This window comes from Zalophus californianus, chromosome 4, assembly GCF_009762305.2.
Source record: "Zalophus californianus isolate mZalCal1 chromosome 4, mZalCal1.pri.v2, whole genome shotgun sequence".
NCBI lineage: Eukaryota > Metazoa > Chordata > Mammalia > Carnivora > Otariidae > Zalophus > Zalophus californianus.
In genome coordinates, this window is record NC_045598.1 from 103634496 (window position 1) to 103656378 (window position 21883).

The following is a 21883-nucleotide window of genomic DNA, read 5'->3' on the forward strand; positions in this document are numbered from 1 at the left end:
AAGAAAGTCCTCTGCCATTCAGTTTCAAGCCTGAGGTCTTTGCAGAATTTTGAGGGTTTTGCAACAACCAGTGTGAACACACGTGTGTCTGCTGGTGCTCAAGGGGCCCCAACCTTGCAGATCCACAGTTTTGTTATCTTCGACTCCTCTTCCTTGTTGCATAGGCTCCGGCTGATGAGAAAGACTGAGGGGTGTCATGGCCAACCTTCTGGGTGTCCCACGGAGACAAGTGTGAACAAATCTCCATTTCAAGGAACGGAGAAGTCATAAATTTGACCACTGTTGTAGGGGTAGCAAATACCAGGCCCCGTTCAGCAGCTCATGTCTGTGGGGCCAGGTGTCCTCTGGCTGTTGTGGACTGGTCCTGTGCCCAGGATGATGGTGAGAGACCTGTAGATGGGAGGAGAGACTCCCCTCCCCCACCCCCAGCAAACGCCCGTCGCTGGTTTCCATCCCTCAGGAATCCACACATTCTGTTTTGAAAGCTGAGCAGTTTAACAGAATAAGGAGATGGAACTGATGCCTGGCTCACCTGATAACGCCACAATGGCTTTGGTGGGGCCCTTGACAGGACCTCAAACCCCAGAGCACTTTTTTGATCTAAGGACCACAGAGAACTACAAACCAGGAAATCCCTGTCCACACACAGGTGAGTGACTCTAGATTTGTCATGAAAAATTTCCCCAACCCGCCTTCTTCTGACACCCCTTGGGTTCCTGGGTAGCCTGGCATTGGTGGGTATTTGTTTCAGAACCATGGGGCTTCCCGTTGTGCTGGGTCCCCTCTGGTATGTGCCTGGCCCAGCCTTGCAGAAGTTAGAACCCAAAGCTTCTCACTCTCAGACCGATGCTCTTTCCACCAAAGTGCACGACACTAGAATTCAGGGGTGATCCCTGCAATCTCCCCAGCCCACCAGTGACCAAGGAGGAACAGAACAGAACAGAATGGAAATGGGTTGAGGGGGTCAGAGGGGAAACAAGGTCAGCCATCCACCAGCTCATCCCTCCGTACAGGACCGTTTGGGCTGGCCCCCTACCGTCTCCCATGCCCCCCCCCAGTCCCCCTCACAGTCCCACCCTCCTCCCCCTTCAGCCTGGAGCTGCTCTCTACTCTGTTCTGTCCTTTCCCTCAGGAAAAGACTTGATACCCTTCTTTATACTTAAGAGCACACGCTCTATCATCAGTCTTATCCTCATTATGAATTACCAAGTGAAAAATCTTTGTCCCCCAAGGTGAAGAAAACAATTTCAAAGAGCGCTTTTTCTCAGCCCCCTCAGCAGATAGAGTCTGTCTCTAACACACAAAAAAGGACGAGGAAAAGGAGAAAGCTGCAGAGAATGAGGTGGAGAAGAAAAAAGTTCACGATGGGGGTGGAGGAGAGAGAGAGGCAGGAAGACCCCTGATTGCAACAAAAACCCATGCTGTGGTTTTCAAAGACCATATATACCAGTAATGAAGGTGTGAGCAATGACGGAAGTGGGAGACGACCAAAGAACAAGTCAGGGGCTGAGAGCTCATTCAAAGTGCTTTCACCAGAGCCCCCAGGCTGAGAGCAAGAAAGAAGAACTTCTGTCCCAAGGTAATGAGACCCACTGGGGATCTGGGGTTCGGGAACTGGGATGGGACAGTTGACAGAACCACTCAGGTAAGGACAGGCTTCCAGTGAGGTCCCTGAGAACCCCTGATTTTTGCAATGCCCTTTACCCTCGGGACCCTAGAAAGAGAAGTACGAGCCGAGCCACCATGCTCGCTCTTCCCCAGTAGGCTTCCAGGGATACAAGCCCCATTCTGACACTTACCTCAACTGGGAAAGAACTGTACTGTGTGTTCATGGGAGGGAAATCCAGGCGAGCTCCTTGAAGTAACATACCTAACCGAGCATAAATCTCTTATGCTGTTCTAAATCCTCCAGGCCACTTTCTTTTGTTCAGTGTTCGTGGGGGATGAATCACAAAGGGTCATTCTTATCAGTAAAAAGGAGATAGTCACCAGAGGAAAGTTACCAAGTCTTGGACCCACTCTCCTCTGGATCCCTCAAAGCCTGGCCTAGGACAAGCCACTGGGCTCCATGGAGCTTCAGGCTGGTCCTATGAGGCATCCCTGAGGGAAGTTTACATCCCAGATCTATGCTCTGGGGGTGATGCCAACAAGAGAGGCTTCGGGCCAACTGGCATATTTTGGCAGAGTAAACTTGGGAATTCCAGAGTGAAAAGAATGGTTTAGAAATAGTTTTCCATGGGATGCCTGGGTGGTACAGTCAGTTGGGCATCCAACTCTTGGTTGTGATCTTGGGGTCATGGGATCAGCCTGTGTAGGCTCCACGCTCATCATAGAGTCTGCTTAAGACTCTCTCTCCCTCTCCCCCTGCCCCACCCCTCCACCCTCTCTCTCCCCCTGCCTGTCTAAAATGAATGGGTAAATCTTAAAAAAAAAAAAAAAAAAAGTAGTTTTCCTTGGGGCACCTGGGTGGCTCAGTCCGTTAAGCAACCGACTCTTGATCTCAGCTCAAGTCTTGATCTCAGGGTCATGAATTCAGGCCCCGCATTAAAAAAAAGAAGAAGAAAGTTTTCCTCTAATTTCCAGAGTTATGCACTTTAGTGGAAGACCTTTCATCTAAAAATCAGGAGATCTGGTTGCCTCAGTTTCCCTAGTTGCAAAACAAGGAGCCTATTCTGCAGGAGTTCTGCACTGGGGGTCCATTCACGGGATTGGTGAATCTGGGGGAAACATATCTTTACTTCCACCAGTTTCTAGCTGAAAGTTAGCAAGCATTTGCTTCAGTTATGAAGGTATGCAACAAACCACAATAGAATTTGCCATCAATAGAAATCAAAATATTTTCAAATCTCATTACAGTTGTTACAGGTTTCTCAAAATGTCACATACACTCATCACTACTATGAAGTTACAATAATTACTTTTTTTTTTTAAGATTTTTACTGATGCTAGATCTAAGGAAGCACTTATACTACTCTATCACATGTTCTAATGTTTAGACAACTGTTCTGATACAATGTTTCCTTTGTTATCCTTTATATTTTATTTTATTAATTTGTAAGTATTATTCTGAGAAGGGGATCCACAGGCTTCACCAGACAACCAAAGCTGCCTCTGGTGCCCTAATGCTAAGGTTGAGAAGCCAGGCTCTATGTGTCAAGGGGGTAAGAGCCGCAAGGTTGAGAAAGCAGGCAAGTGCTCCAAGGGCCTCCGGCGGCTAACTTCGATTTGCTTACTAATCTGTTCCTACTTTAAGGAAGTTGGGGTTGTGGTGGTTGATGAAATCCCATCTCTGGGTCTGGGGCATCTTTTTCAACTTGGTGGGAGATCTGCAAATGGGTGTCTGTAAACAAATATTTGTGAAGCTGATTGTTAGCCTTCCAGCTCCTCTGAGAGGTTAGATCTGGGCTTTAGTAGCAAAGAGAAGAGTGTTTTCCTTACCGTCTTGTACCCACCAGCAGTGGGTCCACACTCCGCAGAAAACGTCGGGCACAGATCCATGTGTCATTTAATTATCGCAACATTCATGGGAGGGAACTTTAAACACAAGAGGAAGGTGAGGCTGAGAAAGGTTGGTAACGTGCCCCAGTTGGCACGAAGCTTGGATCTGAGTCTGAGACTCCAGGTGCCCCCCGCTTTATAAGGTTGGGGAGATGGCGGGTGTTTACCTCCAAAGGCACATCCTCAGAGTCCATGGGTTCCTAGGCACCCATCATAGTTCAGGGGCCCTGGGGAAGGCTGAAAGGTGACGATGCCAACCTAAGCTGGACCTTCATCCTTGCCGACTCCAGGGCTCGCCACGTTTTATGAGGAAGAGGAGACCTGTCTCTAGCTCGTGGACCCAGAAAGTCCCCCCACTTCCCTCCCCAACACCTCTTCCCGCTACGGAGGGCCAGTTGCGCCTCTAGTACAGACTGCGTCCTCGGGACCCACCAGACCGGATCTTGCACCGCCCACACCTCCAGTACTAGTTCAGGTTTTCCCCAGCTACCCTGCACGCCCTACCCCGCGCCCCGGCGGCTCACGGGCCATCTCCGGCTTCAACTAGAAGGCAGCGCCCTCTGGTGGTCACAATGCAGAAGCGGCGGTGCCGGCTCCACCAAGCCCTGCCTGCATCACACCGGGGTGTTCCTCCTCCAGGCACCAAGGTCACCTACTCCAAGAGCATCCGTTCCCCAGGGCCGCCACCTGCCCCAGGCCTCCTGAACGGCCCACGATAAACTTACACGCTTTGCTTCAGCTCGGCCCTAGGCACCACAAAGCCCGGCCACTTGCATCAGCGCCTGTGAGCCTGCCCACCACTCTGCAGCTCTTTGCTTGGAAGCAATTCCTACACCGCCCCGTCCCATCCCGCTGCACCAGTCCCTCAGGGAACACACCTAGAGAAGGGACATGACCTTCTCAATATCCTAGAGCTAGCTAATGCACAGCCGGGGCTGGAAGACAAATCTCCCCAGCCCATTCCCCACCTTACCTCACCACATAGTCAGCAAACATCTGTCAAGGCCCAACTGCACTCCCATCCTGCAGCCTTTCCAGACCTCTCATTCAGAATTTCTTCTTTCCTATTCCTTGGTATACTTTGTGACCTTATTACTGTTAGCACAGCCCTCCTTGGATTGCAGCTGTTCCTGAATGGCTGGAGAGCTGTGAGAAGAGGCACAAAGGACATGACAGACCTGCATAACTTGGGAGTTAACAATCCTAGCTCCTTCACTTAGAAGCTGTGATTTTAAGCTATTCACACACCTCTCTAAGCTTCCACACGCTTAATAAAAGTGACAATTTTTTTCTAAATAACTAGAATAGCTGTGCTTTATAAGAACTAAACACAATTGTGGATGTGGATGTGTTTGGGACGTAAATTGCCGCAAATATGAGGAAGCATAAAAATAATCATGGCTAACATTTATTTACTGAGCCCTTACTCTATGCCAGCCACTATACTGGCATTGAACTGTGTAGTAGTTTACATGGGTTGCCTCTTTTAACCCAAAGAACAATCCTGGGAAGAGAATATTACCACCATTTTACAGCTCAGTAAGCTGCTTTTCAGAGAGGTTCAGAAACTTGCCCAACATTATGCAGCTAGTTAGTGCCAAAGTCAGATTACAGACAAGTCCTTCTGACTAGAGGCTGCATAGAATCACTGAGAGAGTCGGCCTCTGTTTTAGTCATCTCTCTGTGCTCTCTGGTGCCCGACACATCATAGTTGTTCAGTGTTTGTCAAATATATCCATTTATTAAGGGCTGAGCATAGTTCCTGTCCCAGGAGCCTAAGAAACTTGCCTGAGACACAACTAGTAAGTTTTGAGATACAAGCAGTCTGGCTCCAGAGTCTGTGCTTTTAAGCACAAACCTATGCTAAGTGAATAATTGCAATTCTTCTTTATCTTCCTTTTTGAGTTTACCTTTTTTAGTTAAATTCAATTAATTAGCATATAGTGTATTATTAGTTTCAGAAGTAGAGGTCAGTGATTCATCAGTCTAATATAATACCCAGGGCTCATTACATCATGTGCCCTCCTTAATGCCCATCACCCTGTTACCCCATCCCCCCACTCACCTCCCTCCAGCAACCCTGTTTCCTATGATTAAGAGTCTCTTATGGTTTGTCTTCTCTGATTTCGTCTTTCTTTTTCCTTCCCTTTCCTACGATCCTCTGTTTTGTTTCTTGAATTCCACATGAGTGAGATCATATGATAATTGTCTTTCTCTGATTGACTTATTTTGCTTGACATAATGCCCTCCATTTCTATCCATGTTGTTGCAAATGGCAAGATTTCTTTATCTTCCTTTTCAAATCAGATAATACTTTGTAGCTAGACACAAAAGCATGTCACTGAAAGTTCAATGTTTTGTTTCAAGACTCAGCAGGACTTTCTGGTGGAGACATGGAACAGCATGAAAGTAGGACAACACAGGGCACCTGGGTGGCTCAGTCGTTAAGCGTCTGCCTTCGGCTCAGGTCATGATCCCGGGGTCCTGGGATCAAGCCCCGCATCGGGCTCCCTCCTCCGCAGGAAGCCTTCTTCTCCCTCTCCCACTCCCCCTGCTTGTGTTCCCTCTCTCGCTGTGTTTCTCTCTGTCGAATAAATAAATAAAATCTTAAAAAAAAAAAAAAAAGAAAGTAGGACAACACATAGGAGAGGGAACACGAGGTCAAGGCTAGGGCAGCAGCACTGGGGGCCAGACCCACTGGGAGTTTTCCTTAGGATTGTGACAAATTTAGGGGCGCCTGGGTGGCTCGGTTGGTTAAGCGTCTGCCTTTGGCTCAGGTCATGATCCCAGAGTCCTGGGATCGAGCCCCGCATCGGGCTCCCTGCTCATCAGGAAGCCTCCTTCTCTCTCTGCCCCTCCCTCCTGCTCATTCTCTCTCTCTCTCTCTCTCTCTCTCTCAAAAATAAAAATACTTTAAAAAAAAGTAATACATTCATAAGATAAGATTTATCAAGCGAAAGAGTATGCAATGAGAAAAAAAAAAAGCCTCCTTACATTCATCTGCCTCTAAACCCACAGGAACTGCCCTTCCCCCCAAAAGTTCACCACTTTTAATATTTTCCACTGAACTCATGGATACAAAGAACAGAATGGTGGTTGCCAGAGGAGAGGAGCCTGAGGGGTGGGGGAAATGAGTGAAGAGGGTCTGGAGGCAGACTTCCAGCTGTGAAATGAACCGGTCATGGGGATGTGGGTGCAGCATGGTGACTACAGTGAATGATACTGTAGTGCACATTTGAAGGTTGCCGGCAGAGTGAATCTTGAAAGTTCTCATCAAAAGAAAAAAATTGGGGGGTAAATTTTCATGGTGATGAAGGTGACTACACCTCCTGTGGGGATCATTTCATAGTGTATACAAGTGTCAAATCATGACTTGTACACCTGAAACTCATATCATGTATGTCAATTATACCTCAATAAAAAGATCAGAAATAATCAAAATCCTCACTGGTAGGAATCTATGAGAATAAATTCACATAATTATGATTACTGTGCAGCAATATTTAAAGAGGGAAAGCTGTTTCTGTATTGCTATGGAATGGTCTCCACAGGACACACTGGTAAGTGAAAAAAGCAAAATGTAGAACAGAGTGTACTGTATACTATCCTTCATTGTTGTTGTTGATGTTTTTTATAAAAGGAAAAATATGGAGCCTCTTAAATATTCATAGAATCTATCTCTAGAAGCATCCACAATAAGGCAACATTGGTTGACTCTGGGAAGGGGCAATAGATCACTGGGGGTGGGAGTAGGAAGGAAACTTTTAACTGTACACCTCTGCCCTTTGAACTCTGTGAATGTAATTACCTATCCAAAGTGTTTAAATATATTTTTAAAACACTTATATGAAGAGAGAGGATTTTTAAAAAAATAAAAATATTTATTTTATATGCATAGCCCTGCAATTTGCCTTTTTTGACATAATGGTATATTATTGATCCCCCTTCAGGCTCGTATTTAGAAAACTCACTCTTTTTAATAACATATAATATTCTACTGTATGAATGAGTCAGAATTTATTCAACCATTTCCAAATGATGAAAATTCAGGTGTTATCTTGGTTTTGCTTTGGGTTCAGTTTGGGTTTTTTGACATGAGAACAATTTTTCTTAGCTAAGATTAGAAGATATAAACATAAAAAGGTAAAACAATAAAATATTGGGGGAAAAAGTGTAACTCTAGCCTGAGGGAAACTTTCTTAAACTGATGGTGTGGTTTGGTTTATGGTGAACACCAACTTAGATGATCTTTCACTGACACCATCTCTCCCAGGATCCCGTTTAAGTCTCAGTTGCTCTAAGCTGGTCTCGGGGAAACAGTCCGAAGACCTGTCCTTGCACAAAAACACTACAACCCCCTCAGCCTCTTCTTTCTTACACTGCAAAGTACAGATCAAGCTTAGTCGTTTTCCTTCCTGGTGAAATGAGCTTTGGATGTGCATGCACCCTGGAATGGGAAGGGGGAAGAATTAGCCATGGGAAGTTTGCTCACACAGACTAAGTTCACTACAGAGTACTGCAGATGACTTAAAACATAGATGCACTGTATTTAACTACAATACAGATGTGATTTTTCCTGATGGAAAGAAACAAACAATGAATTGGGAGAAAATATTTGTTAAAAAAAGAAAAAAGGCCAGGGTAATATCTCTAATATAGAGAAAAACTGATTTTTTAGAAAGTTGATTTGGAAAAAAAATGCAAAGAATATGAACAGGCAATTCATAGAAGAGGAAATACTAATGACCAATAAATGTATGAAGAGATCCTCACCTTCACTAGTCATGGAAATGCAAAATAAAACAACAGTGGGATCTAATTTTTCATTCATCAAATTGGCAAACATGTAAAAGACAATATTCAGTGCTGACAAGCACATTCTTGCTGAATGTCCAAATCTCAACCATATTTCTGGAAAGCAATCTGATAATACATAGTAGAAAAAAATTTGTGTTCATATTCTTTGACCCAGTAATACAACTTAATTTAGAAAAAAGTATTCTGAAAATATAGCATTTAGTGTCTATGTCTCTTCCCTCTTTTCTCCTCTCTTCTCTCCAGTACACCTCACTTGATTAACTGTCTCACTTCCCAGCCAGCTGGACTCTCATGCCCAAGCCTTCTTCCACCTGACTCTAGCCAACTTAAGCTAGTGCCTGGAACATGGAGATGGTCTTGGAGCCCTGGGAGGCCTTGTCTAGGAGTCCTCATGTGCTTTCAGGAAAGTGAGGCCAAGGACATAACTGGAGCCAACATTTGCTTCAAGTTCCTGCGGCTGCTGACAACGTGCAGGACAGTGATGGCACCTGGCAGAGGTTGCTTGGCCCTGGCCACTCTGCTGGCAATTGTGGACATCCAGCTTGGCGGTGAGGACAGCCCCTCCCCAGATCCCCAGAGCAGAGATGGCCATCAGGGAAAATCCTGGACTCATGAGGAGGGATGGATCCCAAGATTTTTTTTCTGGTGGGGAAGAAAAGGACCCACTCCCTCTTGACACTAATGAAAGGGTGAAAAACATAGTTTTTCTTTTTCTGTTAAAACTATTACCCTCCCCATCAGACATTCTGCCTCTGCTATGGGTTGCCAAGAACCTGGTAATCTGGCCCTCAACCTAAGATTCTTTCAGGATCTTATACATTCCAAATTTATGAAATCCAGGTTTGAGATTCTGATAGTACATGTGTCAACTTGGGGTGCCTGGTTGGTTCAGTCAGTTAAGCATCCAACTCTTGATTTCGGCTCAGGTCATGATCTCAGGGTCATGAGATCAAGCCCTACATTGGGCTCCATGCTGGACGTGGAGCCTGCTCTCTCCAACCCCCCATCCCTCTGCCCCTCCCCTCCCCACTCTGTCTCTCAAAAAAAAATATATATATATATATATGACATATGTCAACTTTAACAACCCATTTAACCACTGTGCACCTCAGTTTATAAAATGGGAACAACAGTACATGGTTCTAGGGCTATACCAAGGATTAGATGTATATAAATGCACTTTAATAAAGGTCCTATACAAGTTCTATTTGGAGTAGAAATAAAATATAAACCATTTCTGAATTAACGAATAACTGGGATTACAGGTCTCCCTCAGATATGGGTATAGCCCACAGAATACTCTTCTAAGAGGTGGTATTTAATGTCTATTGGGCAGCCCCCACCTCTGCCTCAACACTTCTATGTGAGTGAACTTAAGTCTGTGTGAGCAAACTTCCCATGGCTAATTCTTCCCCCTTCCCATTCCAGGGTGCATGCACATCCAAAGCTCATTTCACCAGGAAGGAAAACGACTAAGCTTGATCTGTACTTTGCAGTATAAGAAAGAAGAGGCTGAGGGGGTTGTAGTGTTTTTGTGCAAGGACAGGTCTTCGGACTGTTTCCCCGAGACCAGCTTAGAGCAACTGAGACTTAAACGGGATCCTGGGAGAGATGGTGTCAGTGAAAGATCATCTAAGTTGGTGTTCACCATAAACCAAACCACACCATCGGACAGCGGGAGGTACCAGTGTTGTGCCACAAGCCAGAAGCCAGAAATCCGCCTTCAGGGCCACTTTTTCTCTGTTTTAGTCACAGGTAAGCTCTGATACCCCACATGCCAGCAGATGAGATAATAAGCAGGGTCAACAGCTAGAGACAGAAATAGTTACTTCAGGTCCTGGATAGGCAGTCTTCCTGGGGGAAGAGTCCTTCCCATTACTCAGTCATTTCCCACCAGTCCCGCTGCCGTGGCAAATGCTCACAGCATGAATACAAAAGTAATCTCATTTCGTCTTTTATTTTAAAAACCTTACCATTTAATTTTTATTGACACTGAGACTGGGTTACATGGAGGTAAAGCAATTTTTCAATTTGTCTCACTGACCAGCGCCAGTAAAAGCAGATCAAAGTCTGAAATTTAGGCTTTCTGATTCTAATTCAGAAAGCTCTCAGAAATGTGGTTTTATTTCTAAATATAGACACAGCCTTCACGCTGTGACAGAGATGGATTTGAGATAAAACGGATGGTTGTCTTAATGAACATTTAGTTGTAAGAAACAGAAACCTACTCAAGCTGCCATAGGTTAAAAAGAACAAATAATAAAGCAAGAATAAAGGAATAAAGCCCTCATGAGATCTGGTTTCTGGAATCAGAAACCAGAAAGCCAACAGAACCTAAACAGTTACAGTCTCAATCTCTCTGGGGCAGTAAGGTCTCTCATTCCTGCGTATTTCCTTTATTTTGTGCCTACTCCCCTACTCTGTTACTACTTAGACAAAACCTAAACACAGTCAACTCCAGACTCAGCTTTATATATGACTTCCTCATAGGCCCAGCCGAGAGTGACTCTTGTGTTTCTATATTCCCAAAGGAACAAGCCTTCAAAACTGAGAATTATGTTCTGATTGGAATTCTATATCCATCCAAACTACCAATCGAATGTGAGGAACATGTAATGACTCCAAAAAAAAAAAAAAAAAGATTGCCTTCCATGTGATCTTAAAAAGCCACCAGAGGTGTGCTTCAGAAAAACAGGAAGTGAATAGGCAGAGTGGATAAAATGGGATCCAGGAAAGTAAGGACTCTAATAGGGGAAAGGAAATAAGGAAATTCTAGAATGAAAAATGGCCAAAACAGGCAATTGGTCCAAAAGGAACAAGAGAAAGAGGGCTCTGAAAGATCTTGATGAGGGGGAAAACAGAACTGATAGGTCATCTTTCTGAAGGCCTGTGACAGACTGGATGAAGGAGTAAAGATATGGATATGGAAAATTCTGCCTGATTAAAAAAAAAAAAAGTGATCATCATCTCCAGGGAAAACACCGAATTTTACAAAAGGAAACCTAATCATGGCACACAACTTGGCTCTGTAATACGTAACATTTACAGAATCCAAATTACATAAACATTAATTTAACTACAATGTGTAATATAATGATTTGTGAAAGATGCAGAGAAGGAAAGTGCGTAGAGGTTTAAGAGAAACATATCTTCATCTTCTTTAACAGAAAATCAATAGATAATGCCTAAATTTTATCATCAACAAGTGGTAATATAAGCATACTATTTAGGAATACTATTTAGGGATACATCTGAGTTGACAGTGGTTGTCCCGGGGAAATAAGCCAGGAGAAAAAAAGGACACTGCTATTATTCTTTATGAACTTTCAAATACTATATTTTAACTTTAAGAAAAATAGAAATTACACCCCCTCCCAAATAAAAACCTAGCCCAGAGCCTTTTAACAAATATTTTAATCATTTCCTATGGCTAGCAGTTAATCCACGTTTTCTACGTCAGTCTAGATTGATTTATATCTTCCTCCTTGCTTCCTGGTGACTTCCCCTCTGACCTCGCTGCAGCATCTAGCATTTCCATTCTCTCCCTTAACAAACTCCCATCTCTATTGGCTTCTGCGACTCTCTACTTCCCAGGTTTTCCCGCCTTTCCGGCTGTTCTTTCTCTCCTTCTCTGTCTCCATTTCCCCCTCTCACCACTCAAACATGAGAATTCATTCCCCAAGACTCACTCCTCACCTCTCTGATCTTTTCCCTATTGTTTCTCCCAAGTTCGCATTTACACTCATGATTTTACCTGCACCTTCTTGCGAACTGACCCACAAATCAATTTGTCCAGCTCTAACCTCTTCCTAAGTTTCAATTTAACATTTTCACTGACAACTGGGCTCCTAGCTTCTGACTGCCCTGCCATCTCCTCACTCAAACCTGAGACCCTAGTTCTGCCCATGATTTAGTCAAAATCTTGGTGATTTTTTTCTCTTCTCCATACATTTACTAAGTACAACTAGTTCTTCCCCACTTTTTATTCCTTTCTTTCCAAAGGGGTTTTCCAAGTTTTCATCATCTCACACTTAAAATATCCCCAAGAATCTCCTGGCAAGCCCCTTGAGATCCGACCGCGTCTTATTCATTGTTGTATCTCCTCCCACACCTACCTCATGGCCTGGCACCGAGCTGTTACCTAATAAATGATCCATCAACTCTAAATACTATCTCTGTCTCCAAACCAAACAGCCAGCTGACCTATTTCTAAAATGCTAATTTGTACATGCCACACCACCAGTTTTAACGGCTTTTCACTGTCCATGGGACAAAGTCTAAATTACTTTTGCCTTGCACCGGAGGCTCTGTAAAATTTCATTCTATTCATGTGAATACTCTGTTCCAGGTGATCTCACTAGGGGAAACTCTTTTGTCATTCCTCTCACACTTCTCATATTGATTGTGCATCCCACAGACACAGCGCTAAGCTTGGAGAATAGAATGGGGGGAGCAAGAAAGCCCTTGCTCCTTGTAAACTCATCTATATATAGTCTATAATCTAATCACATTCTTTTAATGTGCCCTAAGCACTTCTACTTGTGATGGCGCTCCGTAAGATAAAATGCCTTTCTCATCCTCAGTATATTTAAGTATTAGAGTCAGCACATATGGATACTCACCAAAGGCAGAGATGATAAAAGTTCCTTTTGGAAGGTGAAACTAACAAAGGCGGACAAGTCACATATCGTACCAGTAAACAATGTCTACCATTCACTACTATATTTACTACCATGTGTGCCAGGCATTGTGCTGAATGATGTATCGATTATTTCATTTAATCTTCATGGCCTTTTTGAGGTTGCAGCTGTTGTCATGTGAAAAGTCCGTCTCAAAGGTAATTTGGGGTAATTTTATTCAGCTGGTAAATGGTGAATAAAAATCCAGATCTATTCCAAAGTCCAGATTTTAACTTATGCTAAACTGCTTGACACACTCTGGAAGATGATTTTTAAGTGAGGGGGCACCCAAGTCCAAGGTGACTAAGCTGTTCCAGCTGCCTCTCTAACAAGACTTTAAATTCCTTCAAGGTAGGCCTGTTTGCATCCCCAGTGTGACACACAGTAGATTCTCTATTTTTCGCTGTTTAAGTACCTTATCATCACTACCCATAAATGTTAAAAAAATACTTATTTGGGCAATAAATTGTGCTGGGCACTGTCCCTGGAGATCAAAGAAGATGTTCTGAGATGACGCCAAAGGAGGTATTAGTGGTTTCTGAAACCCTCCCCTGATAATTAATTCTCTTTTGAACCAGAGGCAGGGAACCACACAGTGAAAGGATTGAAACAAACAGGGCACCCCGCGTTCAGTCGCAGTAAAGGCGCTCTCGGTTCAGACTTCCTGCGAGAAAAAGCCTGGGTGATGCTCGTCACCGGCCTGGTGGCCCTTCAAGGTATGTTCAGAAGAGGCTTAAGCACCCCAGGCAGTGAGGGTGCTACACTTTGACATTTTGATTATCCTCCAAGAGGAGATGTAGAAAGGAAGCCTAGAGTGGGAGAGTGAAGTGCTGCTCAGGCCCCGGCTGTCCACAGGAAAACACCAAACCAACATGAGGGCAAAACTGGTCCAAAAGGACTCAAGACTTTATAATAACCAGAGGAAGATGGATGAAACACCTTCTCCATTGGATAGGAGGTCAGACCTGTTAGGAAAGCGAGCTTGTGGAAGAGGCAAATAAATAAATACAGTTGCCTCTACTCACTGGGCCAACGGAAGACTACAAGTAAAGGCAACAGATATTTGCCTATTATGTGAAGGTGAACAAGGCAAGAGTCAGACTGGGTCTGGAGGTGGGCTTTAAAAATGCAGATCTTTGGCAAAGGCTGATGGGCAGATTGAGTACAGACACTTGTAGGTGAGTTCTCTGAGCATCACATCAGTATAGATACCAGGTTTCCCTATTAGATAACAGAGATTGGAACTCACAATGATTTGCCATTACATTTTTGCATAATCAGTAACTGACGCAGCTCTTTGCCTGTCCTTGACATTCTTTTTTTTTTTAATATTTTATTTATTTGAGAAGGAGAGAACACAGAAGGAGGAGAGGGAGAAGCAGACTCCTCGATGAGGGGAGAGCCCGATGCGGAACTCGATCCCAGGACCCTGGGATCATGACCTGAGCCGAAGGCAGACGCTTAACCAACTGAGCCACCCAGGCGCCCCGCCTGTCCTTGGCATTCTTTTTTTTAAAAAAGATTTTATTTATTTGTCAGAGACAGAGAGAAAGAGAGCACAAGTAAGGGGAGCAGCAGAGGGAGAAGCAGGCTTCCTGCTGAGCAAGGAGCCCGATGAGGGACTCGATCCCAGGACCCTGGGATCATGACCTGAGCTGAAGGCAGACGCTTAACCGACTGAGCCACGCAGGCGCCCCTGTCCTTGGCATTCTTAATTCCACTTTTTTTAAAGCTTTCCTCTAATCAATAACTACCACTGTTTGCATGCCACCAGAATATAAGCTCTATAATGCAGGGGCTTTTGTCTCATTTACCCCAACAAAAAGACAGTACCAGGCACACAGTAAGCTCTTAATTTGTTTAAAGAATTTGTATGATGGGTTAGGTTTTACATACGGTGATTCTTAACCCATATAACCCTTCCAGGCAAACATTCCGATTACTCATCAGTAAACAGACACAAAGAGCTTAAATGTTGCTCCAGTTCACAGGAATACAGGACCTTCTCACTCCAAAACCATGGGCTCTCAGTAATTACCTACTATATGCCAAGTATCTTCTCTCTCAACTCCCTCACCACCCTCCCCATTCTGAGATTGCCTCCTCCCAAATAGGATCACCTAACACTCCCTTATTCCAGCCTTTTTTTTTTTTTTAAGTTTGTGTGTGTGTTCAAGATTTCATTTATTTATTTGACAAAGAGTACAAGCAGGGAGAGTGGCAGGGAGAGGGAGAAGCAGCTCCCACTGAGCAGAGAGCCCAAAGTGGGGCTCTATCCCAGGACACTGGGATCATGACCTGAGCTGAAGGCAGACGCCTACCCGACTGAGCCACCCAGGCGTCCCGTTATTCCAGCCTCTTAACTGCAAACTATCAAAAGAAAACGGACCTTACCTGTGATCCTTGGCAAGGACATGCCAAATGTAAGCCTGTGACAGTTGTGAATATCAAGCAGTCTGATCCTTTAGACCTAATTCTTTATTGAATCTAAATTCCCTCAGATAGCTACTCTGTTAGTAAAATAAATTGTATTTCTTCATACAGAAACAACTACTCTGAAAAGGAAATTGAGTCTAACCATGCAATCTATGACCACTTACTACCTTTGACTCCCAAGTTATGCTAGAGCAAAAACTCTCTCAGCTCTTTTCCCCTTTCCAATCAGGTTAAGGGAATGAACTTTGGATAGTTGATGCCTTTTATCCTTCTCCCCCAACTGAAGGCTTAGCAAAACTATGGAAAGGGTAATGTTCAGTAGAATAAAAGGACACACACTTTGTCAGGCCCAGAGAGATCACGTACATCAAGTTAGGATGCTTATATGTTATCAAAAGGATGAGGAAGGGGCGCCTGGGTGGCTCAGTTGGTTAAGCGTCTGCCTTCAGCTCAGGTCCTGATCTCAAGGTCCTGGGATCGAGTTCCACATCAGGCTCTCTGCTCAGTGGGGAGTTTGCTTCTCCCTCTCTCTAATAAATGAATAAAATCTTCAAAAAAAAAAAAGGATAGGAAGTTTCCTGGATCTCTGGGCCTCCCTCAACTCATGGAACCACCTTCAGGGAGTATCCCTGTCCTATCACTGTGTCAGCCTTCACATGGAAAACCTACCTGGAACTTTTTGGGAGGCATCTATTTCTACTTCGATTGCCCTACCTTCCCGCAAGGAGACACTGAAGGTTGGCTTCCTCCCCACTTCCACCAGACCAGTCAGATTTGCTAGAGGTCACAACTGCAACTTTTAGCAATAAGATACAACTGATTATAGAGAAGGGTTTTATATACCCATCCTTCTTTCCTTTCCGTTCCCCCCCTAGTCACCAGGGCCAAACAATGAATTACATCAGGTATCTAAGTTGTATGACAGTAATACAAACTTTCCTTTTTCTTTCTACAGCTTTGTAAGCCTTGTGCCAGAAACTTTAAAAGAACAAGTTCCAGCAAGATAAACCTCTTTACCTTGCTACCTTTCACATTACAGCATACACGGAGATGAAAACAGCACAGGGGAAGAGATGCTAAATACGCCAAGAATCTGGGAAATATAAGGTGGGACAAATAATGTATTCCTTGACCTCCCCATCTCACTGCCATAACAAACCTGCCTTTCTTCCCACCTCTGTAACCACTCAAAAAAGAAAAAAAAAGAACAACTTTTACAAAAGTAGCTGGCGGACAGTTCTCACTCAAATATTGGATTAAGTATGTGGTACGTGTGTTTTTGTACTGAAGAAAAAGTTTTCCTCCCCCCTTCCTCCAACACAGTAAAATAAACAAGCAAGCCAAACAAAATGAGAACACCAATTCTTTTTGAAGAAACTTTTATTTAGCACTAGAAAGAAGAGAGAAGAAACAAGCAAAGATAGGTAGGGCAGGAAACCTGAGAGCCCGAGCCAGTGACTGACTTGGCAAGAAAGTGAAGAAACGGAGAGACCCTGGCATTCAACAGCATCCCCAGTGTGGCTAGAGGAAGAGGAAGCTCTGTGTGCCCAGGTGCACCACACAGCAGAACGCCCAGCTCCAACTGAGTACCCGTCAGCCTCTTTGGTCATATCTCTTTCCTTTTAAATAAATGCCCAGAGTGATATTTGCAGCCTTTTCTTTTCTCCTAAATTCACAAATCCTCTTGTCGTTCTCTTTGGACGGATGACCTCTTGTCATAGTTAAATGGGGGCAGGGTGAGGAGAGGAGGTGGACAACGACAGGGTAGTCCTGAGAGGAGGAACTACATGAACCAAGAGATTAAGACACAGACAATTTAATTGGAGCTAAACAGCAAGCCAGCAAAAGGAAACAGGACACCTTACCTGTGATCCTTGGCCAGGACCTGCCAAATGTGGGAGCGAAGGTTTGTGGGAAGAGAGAGAGAGAAAGGCTGAAAAAGATGGGTTAGACCCTTATTAGTGATGGCGCAGACCCTCAAACTAAGGGCTCTGGGTTTTGTGCCTTATGGAGGTAAAAAAGAGGAGGCATGGAGTCAAAACACCTGGATTCAAATCCTGGCTCTTCAATGTACCAGCTGTGTCCTTAGGCAAATGAAGTTTTGAGACGCAATTTCTGTCTACTTATCTCTAAATGGGATCTTGCCTACTCTATCTACTGTTTCTATAGCATTGCCCCGAGGATCAAATCTGAGATTCTAGATTTTAAACCCACAACCATTTGAATTCTGACTCCAAAGTCTCCAAAGCTTTCTCCATTAAATTATGTTCACTTTAATCTTTCTCTACCTGTTTTATGTAGGTTTTGTTTCTAAATTTTAAGCTCATACGGGTGGAGAGGTCTTTTGCTATTTACTATTCAAAGAATCTTCTGAAATTTCCCAACATTACACAATCACTGGAAGTCTCACAAAGAAGCCACACCACATCCTACTACAGAAAATGTTCCATCTATTGTGCTATACTAATTATAGTCTACACATAAAAATCTGCAGAAGGATACATGACCGCTGTCCAAGCTTGTTAAGACATTCAAGAGCACTGGACTATTAGCTCTAAGTAGAATAAACAAAGCAACAGCAAGTCAGAACTCCCATTTCTAAAGAATTCATTTTATGTATTCTGCTTATCTCAAGACTTGGTCAAACAGAAATGTGAAATATTCATATTCTGGCTTTAAAAATTATTGGTATCACTGACTTCAAATAAGCCTACAAATTTCCATGCATGAATAGGTAGTTTTCTGAACACACATCTTAACCTCAATCCAAAGGAGTGATTCACAACCCATTTGAACCTCTGTGGGGCCATGGACTATTATAAGGAATCTGTATAAGCACTATCTTCTGCCTGAATAAATAATATATCTTACAAATATTTATATACTATATTTCAACTGGATGTAGATTATGGTGTTACTAATAAAGACAAACTGATTTAAAAGCATTACTGATGGGTGCCTGGCTGGCTCAGCTAGAAGAACATATGACTCTTGATCTCGGGGTCATGAGTTTGAGCCCTACATGGGGTGTAGAGATTACTTTAAAAAAAATTTTTTTTTAAAGCATCACTGAAATCACAGCAGCTTTTTGTTATGTATTTTTTCATAAAAAAATACTAAAAATACAACTATCATCTTGTTGTGAGGAGTCTAATAATTTTTGGACCTTAAAAACAGTACACCTTATTAGAAAAGGTAAAGAAACACAAGCCTACATCCCATGAATCACAGATACCCAGCTGAAAGAGGAAAGGCAACAAACATAGACTCCACTTCTGTGGACACCAACTAAGTGCATTCTGGCAAAACTTTATAAGGTTTGTATGTATATAATCTTAGAGGTGAATGCCTGTAATTCCACTTATCTGGCAGGTATGAGAGATCAAAACCTCATGTCCTTTGGTTAAGACAAGGGCTCTACTTGGATCCTAGAAAATATCTCCAGTTGTACACATTGTATTCTACACATTCTACTTTAAACCCTGAGAGCAGCCCTGTGGTTCCTGGCCTAAGTGCTAAGACACTGACATTACTGTTCGCTACAATTTCCCCCCGCAGGGTGACCACTTGTGATATGTTCTCTCAACTTCCTGCCTCAGAACTTACATGAGACTCATTCTGGAAACTCTTAATAAGAGTCTGCTCTCCAAACTCCCAAATCCCTGTTGGTTTGTTCTGATGAACAGCACTCTTATCTTCCCACCTCCCTACCTCAGAAGCCAAATAGTAGCTCATGCTACTATTTATTCATCAGCCCTGTTCCTCCTCCTAAAATCTGTTTTCCTTCACAGATGTCACTGGCCTGCCTAGACCAGCTCTTAACAACCAACTCTAAAGAGCTCCCTCTTCCAAAAAGCCCAAAAGGCTATTCTATTGTTGTTTAAAACATACACAAACTATGGTTCCCCTCCAGATTAGTTTTTGTTAAGACTGATATCATTTGTATTCCTTGAGGAAAGAGCACGTGGATACCAGAGTGAAAGAAACCGAAGCATGCAGAAGGTCAAGAGAAAAGTCAATTTGGTAACAGTAATTTCTAAAAAAATTTTTTTAAAAATTTAAAAAGCAATAGATAATTGCATTTGAGTTCAACTAATTATACTACAGAAACAGAGGATAATAGCTACCCTCAAAGCCATTTTTTCCCTCAATCCTTAGAAATGACTAGGCTTTTACCTCCAGTGAATCCCTTACCCACACACTATATAGCAGGGTGTCTGGTTGGCAGCCAACCAACAGTGCCCCCTTAGCAGAGAACTATGGAAACACAAGGGCCTACAGTGAGAGAATCGGACTGAGGCTCCAGCCCTCTGCTGTACTGCTAACTTTACCCCCAATAGCCACCACATCCCTTTCTTCCTCTACTGTGAAATGTACATATATGAACACACACACACACACACACACACACTCTCTCTCTCTCTCTCTCACACACACACACACAATGTGGAACACAAAGACATAAACAAGGAATTTTTCTTCTATTAGCTATTAAACCAAAGTGGAGCTGTTGGGAAAAAAAATTCTTCCCCAGAAAACTTCCTTCAAATTTGAGAACTAATTATTGGACCAGAGAGAGTACTGCTCAAAGAAAACATCTAATAAGCACTTGCTCAACTGTTGCAAATGTTGACAACTAAAATTTATAATAAGGTAGCTATTTAATTTATAGTCATCTCCACATCTCCTACTAGAGTAATTCCCTTTTCTTACAAATTAGAACACTGTAAGGAAAAGTCCAGGAGCTACAGCAACAGGGACAAATTGCCATTCTGGATTTTCCATGATTCCCAGCTTTTCAGAGAACTGGCAGTAGGAACTTTGAGGGAAAATGAATTTTAAGGCCAGAGTTATTCTTTCTTCCTACTCCCAACTCATTAGCTTAGAAATTGTAAAGATGTTGGAGATCTCAGCTAAATGTTCACCACTCTGCCCTTCCCACCCAGCTTCCCAGTTCTATCCAGCCAGATAACCCATGTGAACCTGAGTTAGACTAAACCCTATGGAAACTATCCCAGAAGCAATCATCACTTGGAGGCAGCAAGGAGTTGCCCTATATCAGTTCCCAACTTGTAAGTTTACCAATCTCTAGGAGGTCTCTCTAATTATGTGCTAACAAATAGTTTTCCTCCCTCTAATTTTTTTATTTATTTTTTATTTTTTTTAAAGATTTTATTTATTCATTTGAGAGAGACAGAGAGCACAAGCAGGGGGAGAGGCAGAGGGAAAAACAGACTCTCTGCTGAGCCGGGAGCCCAATGTGGGGCTCAATCACAGAACCTGGAGACCACGACCTGAGCCAAAGGCAGACACTTAACATTTGAGCCACCAGGCGCCCCTCTAATTTCAACTTATAGTGGACAAAGGGAAGATAAAGAAGGAAAGACATTCATGAATAAGAAAATATTCTGTTGGGGCACCTGGATGGCTCAGTCAGTTAAGCCTCCAACTCTTGACTTTGGCTCAGGTCATGACCTTGGGGTTGTGAGATCAAGCCCCACATTGGGCTCCACGCTGCCTGTAACCTACCTGGAGACTCTCTTTCCCTCTCGCTATGCCTCCCCACTCCCCCACCGCCTGTGTGTGCGCTCTTTCTCTAAAAAAAAAAAGAAAACAATCTGTTTAGCTCTGCATGGAATCCATAGGCCATTTAATATGAATATAAAGGCCTCAAGTAGAAGGGTTCAAGATCTGAAATTGCAATTGTTTCCTATTCTCTGTGACAATCAGCAAGAGTTAAATCATCTCTCCTTTGACTCCTATTAAGGCTCCAGATTCCTGAGTCTGTAAGTCTTCCAAATGTAAAGGAATGAAGTTATAAAATTCGGGGGTTATGTAGCCCTCTGCCTTGGGCACTGTATCTAAAACTGTTTGAAACATTTAAGAGCAAGGCATTCTTAGAAGCTAACCCTTTGCCCCAGCCATGTCGGGGTGTTAGATCAATGAATCTGCAATGTTTCTTCCTAGAATGGGAGGCATCTCAGACTTCCAGGTTAATTTACGTTAAGGAAGAAAAATAGGTATGTTGCACACAGCAAACTGGCCCTCATCCCATATATATTTCTTCTACTTTTTAACCCTATTACTGAGGTCTCCAAGCAAAGCAAACATTTCTCATAGAGACACACTGTTTATCTGGCAAAACTTAAGTGGGATGGGTATCACTCTGCTGTGTGCATTTTTTGAAATTCAATTAATTAACATAATGTATTATTTATTTCAGGGGTACAGGTCTGTGATTCATTTGTCTTATGAATACCCAGTGCTCATTACAACACATACCCTCCCCGATGTCTATCACCCAGTTACCCCAACCCCCCCCCTCCCCTCCAGCAACCCTCAGTTTGTTTCCTAAGATTTAGAGTCTCTTATGGTTTGTCTCCCTGTGTGTATTTCTATTTTCCCTCCTGTGATGGTTAATTTTATGTGAACTTGGCTGAGCCAAGGAGTAC

At 43.3% G+C, this 21883-nt stretch overlaps 1 protein-coding gene across 2 annotated transcripts; it reads left to right on the forward strand.

Annotated features, from left to right (window-relative positions):
* The first annotated feature begins 1480 nt into the window (after positions 1-1480).
* CD160 (CD160 molecule) lies at positions 1481-20922 on the forward strand. Of its 2 annotated transcripts, none has more exons than XM_027571108.2 (5): positions 1481-1579; positions 8720-8864; positions 9745-10071; positions 13574-13711; positions 16387-20922. In XM_027571108.2, exons 2-5 carry the CDS (start codon positions 8798-8800, stop codon positions 16392-16394), a joined length of 540 nt encoding a protein of 179 aa, XP_027426909.1. In that variant the 5' UTR covers positions 1481-1579; positions 8720-8797; the 3' UTR covers positions 16395-20922. The 2 variants fall into 2 exon arrangements, with proteins under 2 accessions (XP_027426909.1, XP_027426902.1); XM_027571101.2 differs by having other exon boundaries at positions 16471-20922.
* Positions 20923-21883: the final 961 nt, after the last annotated feature.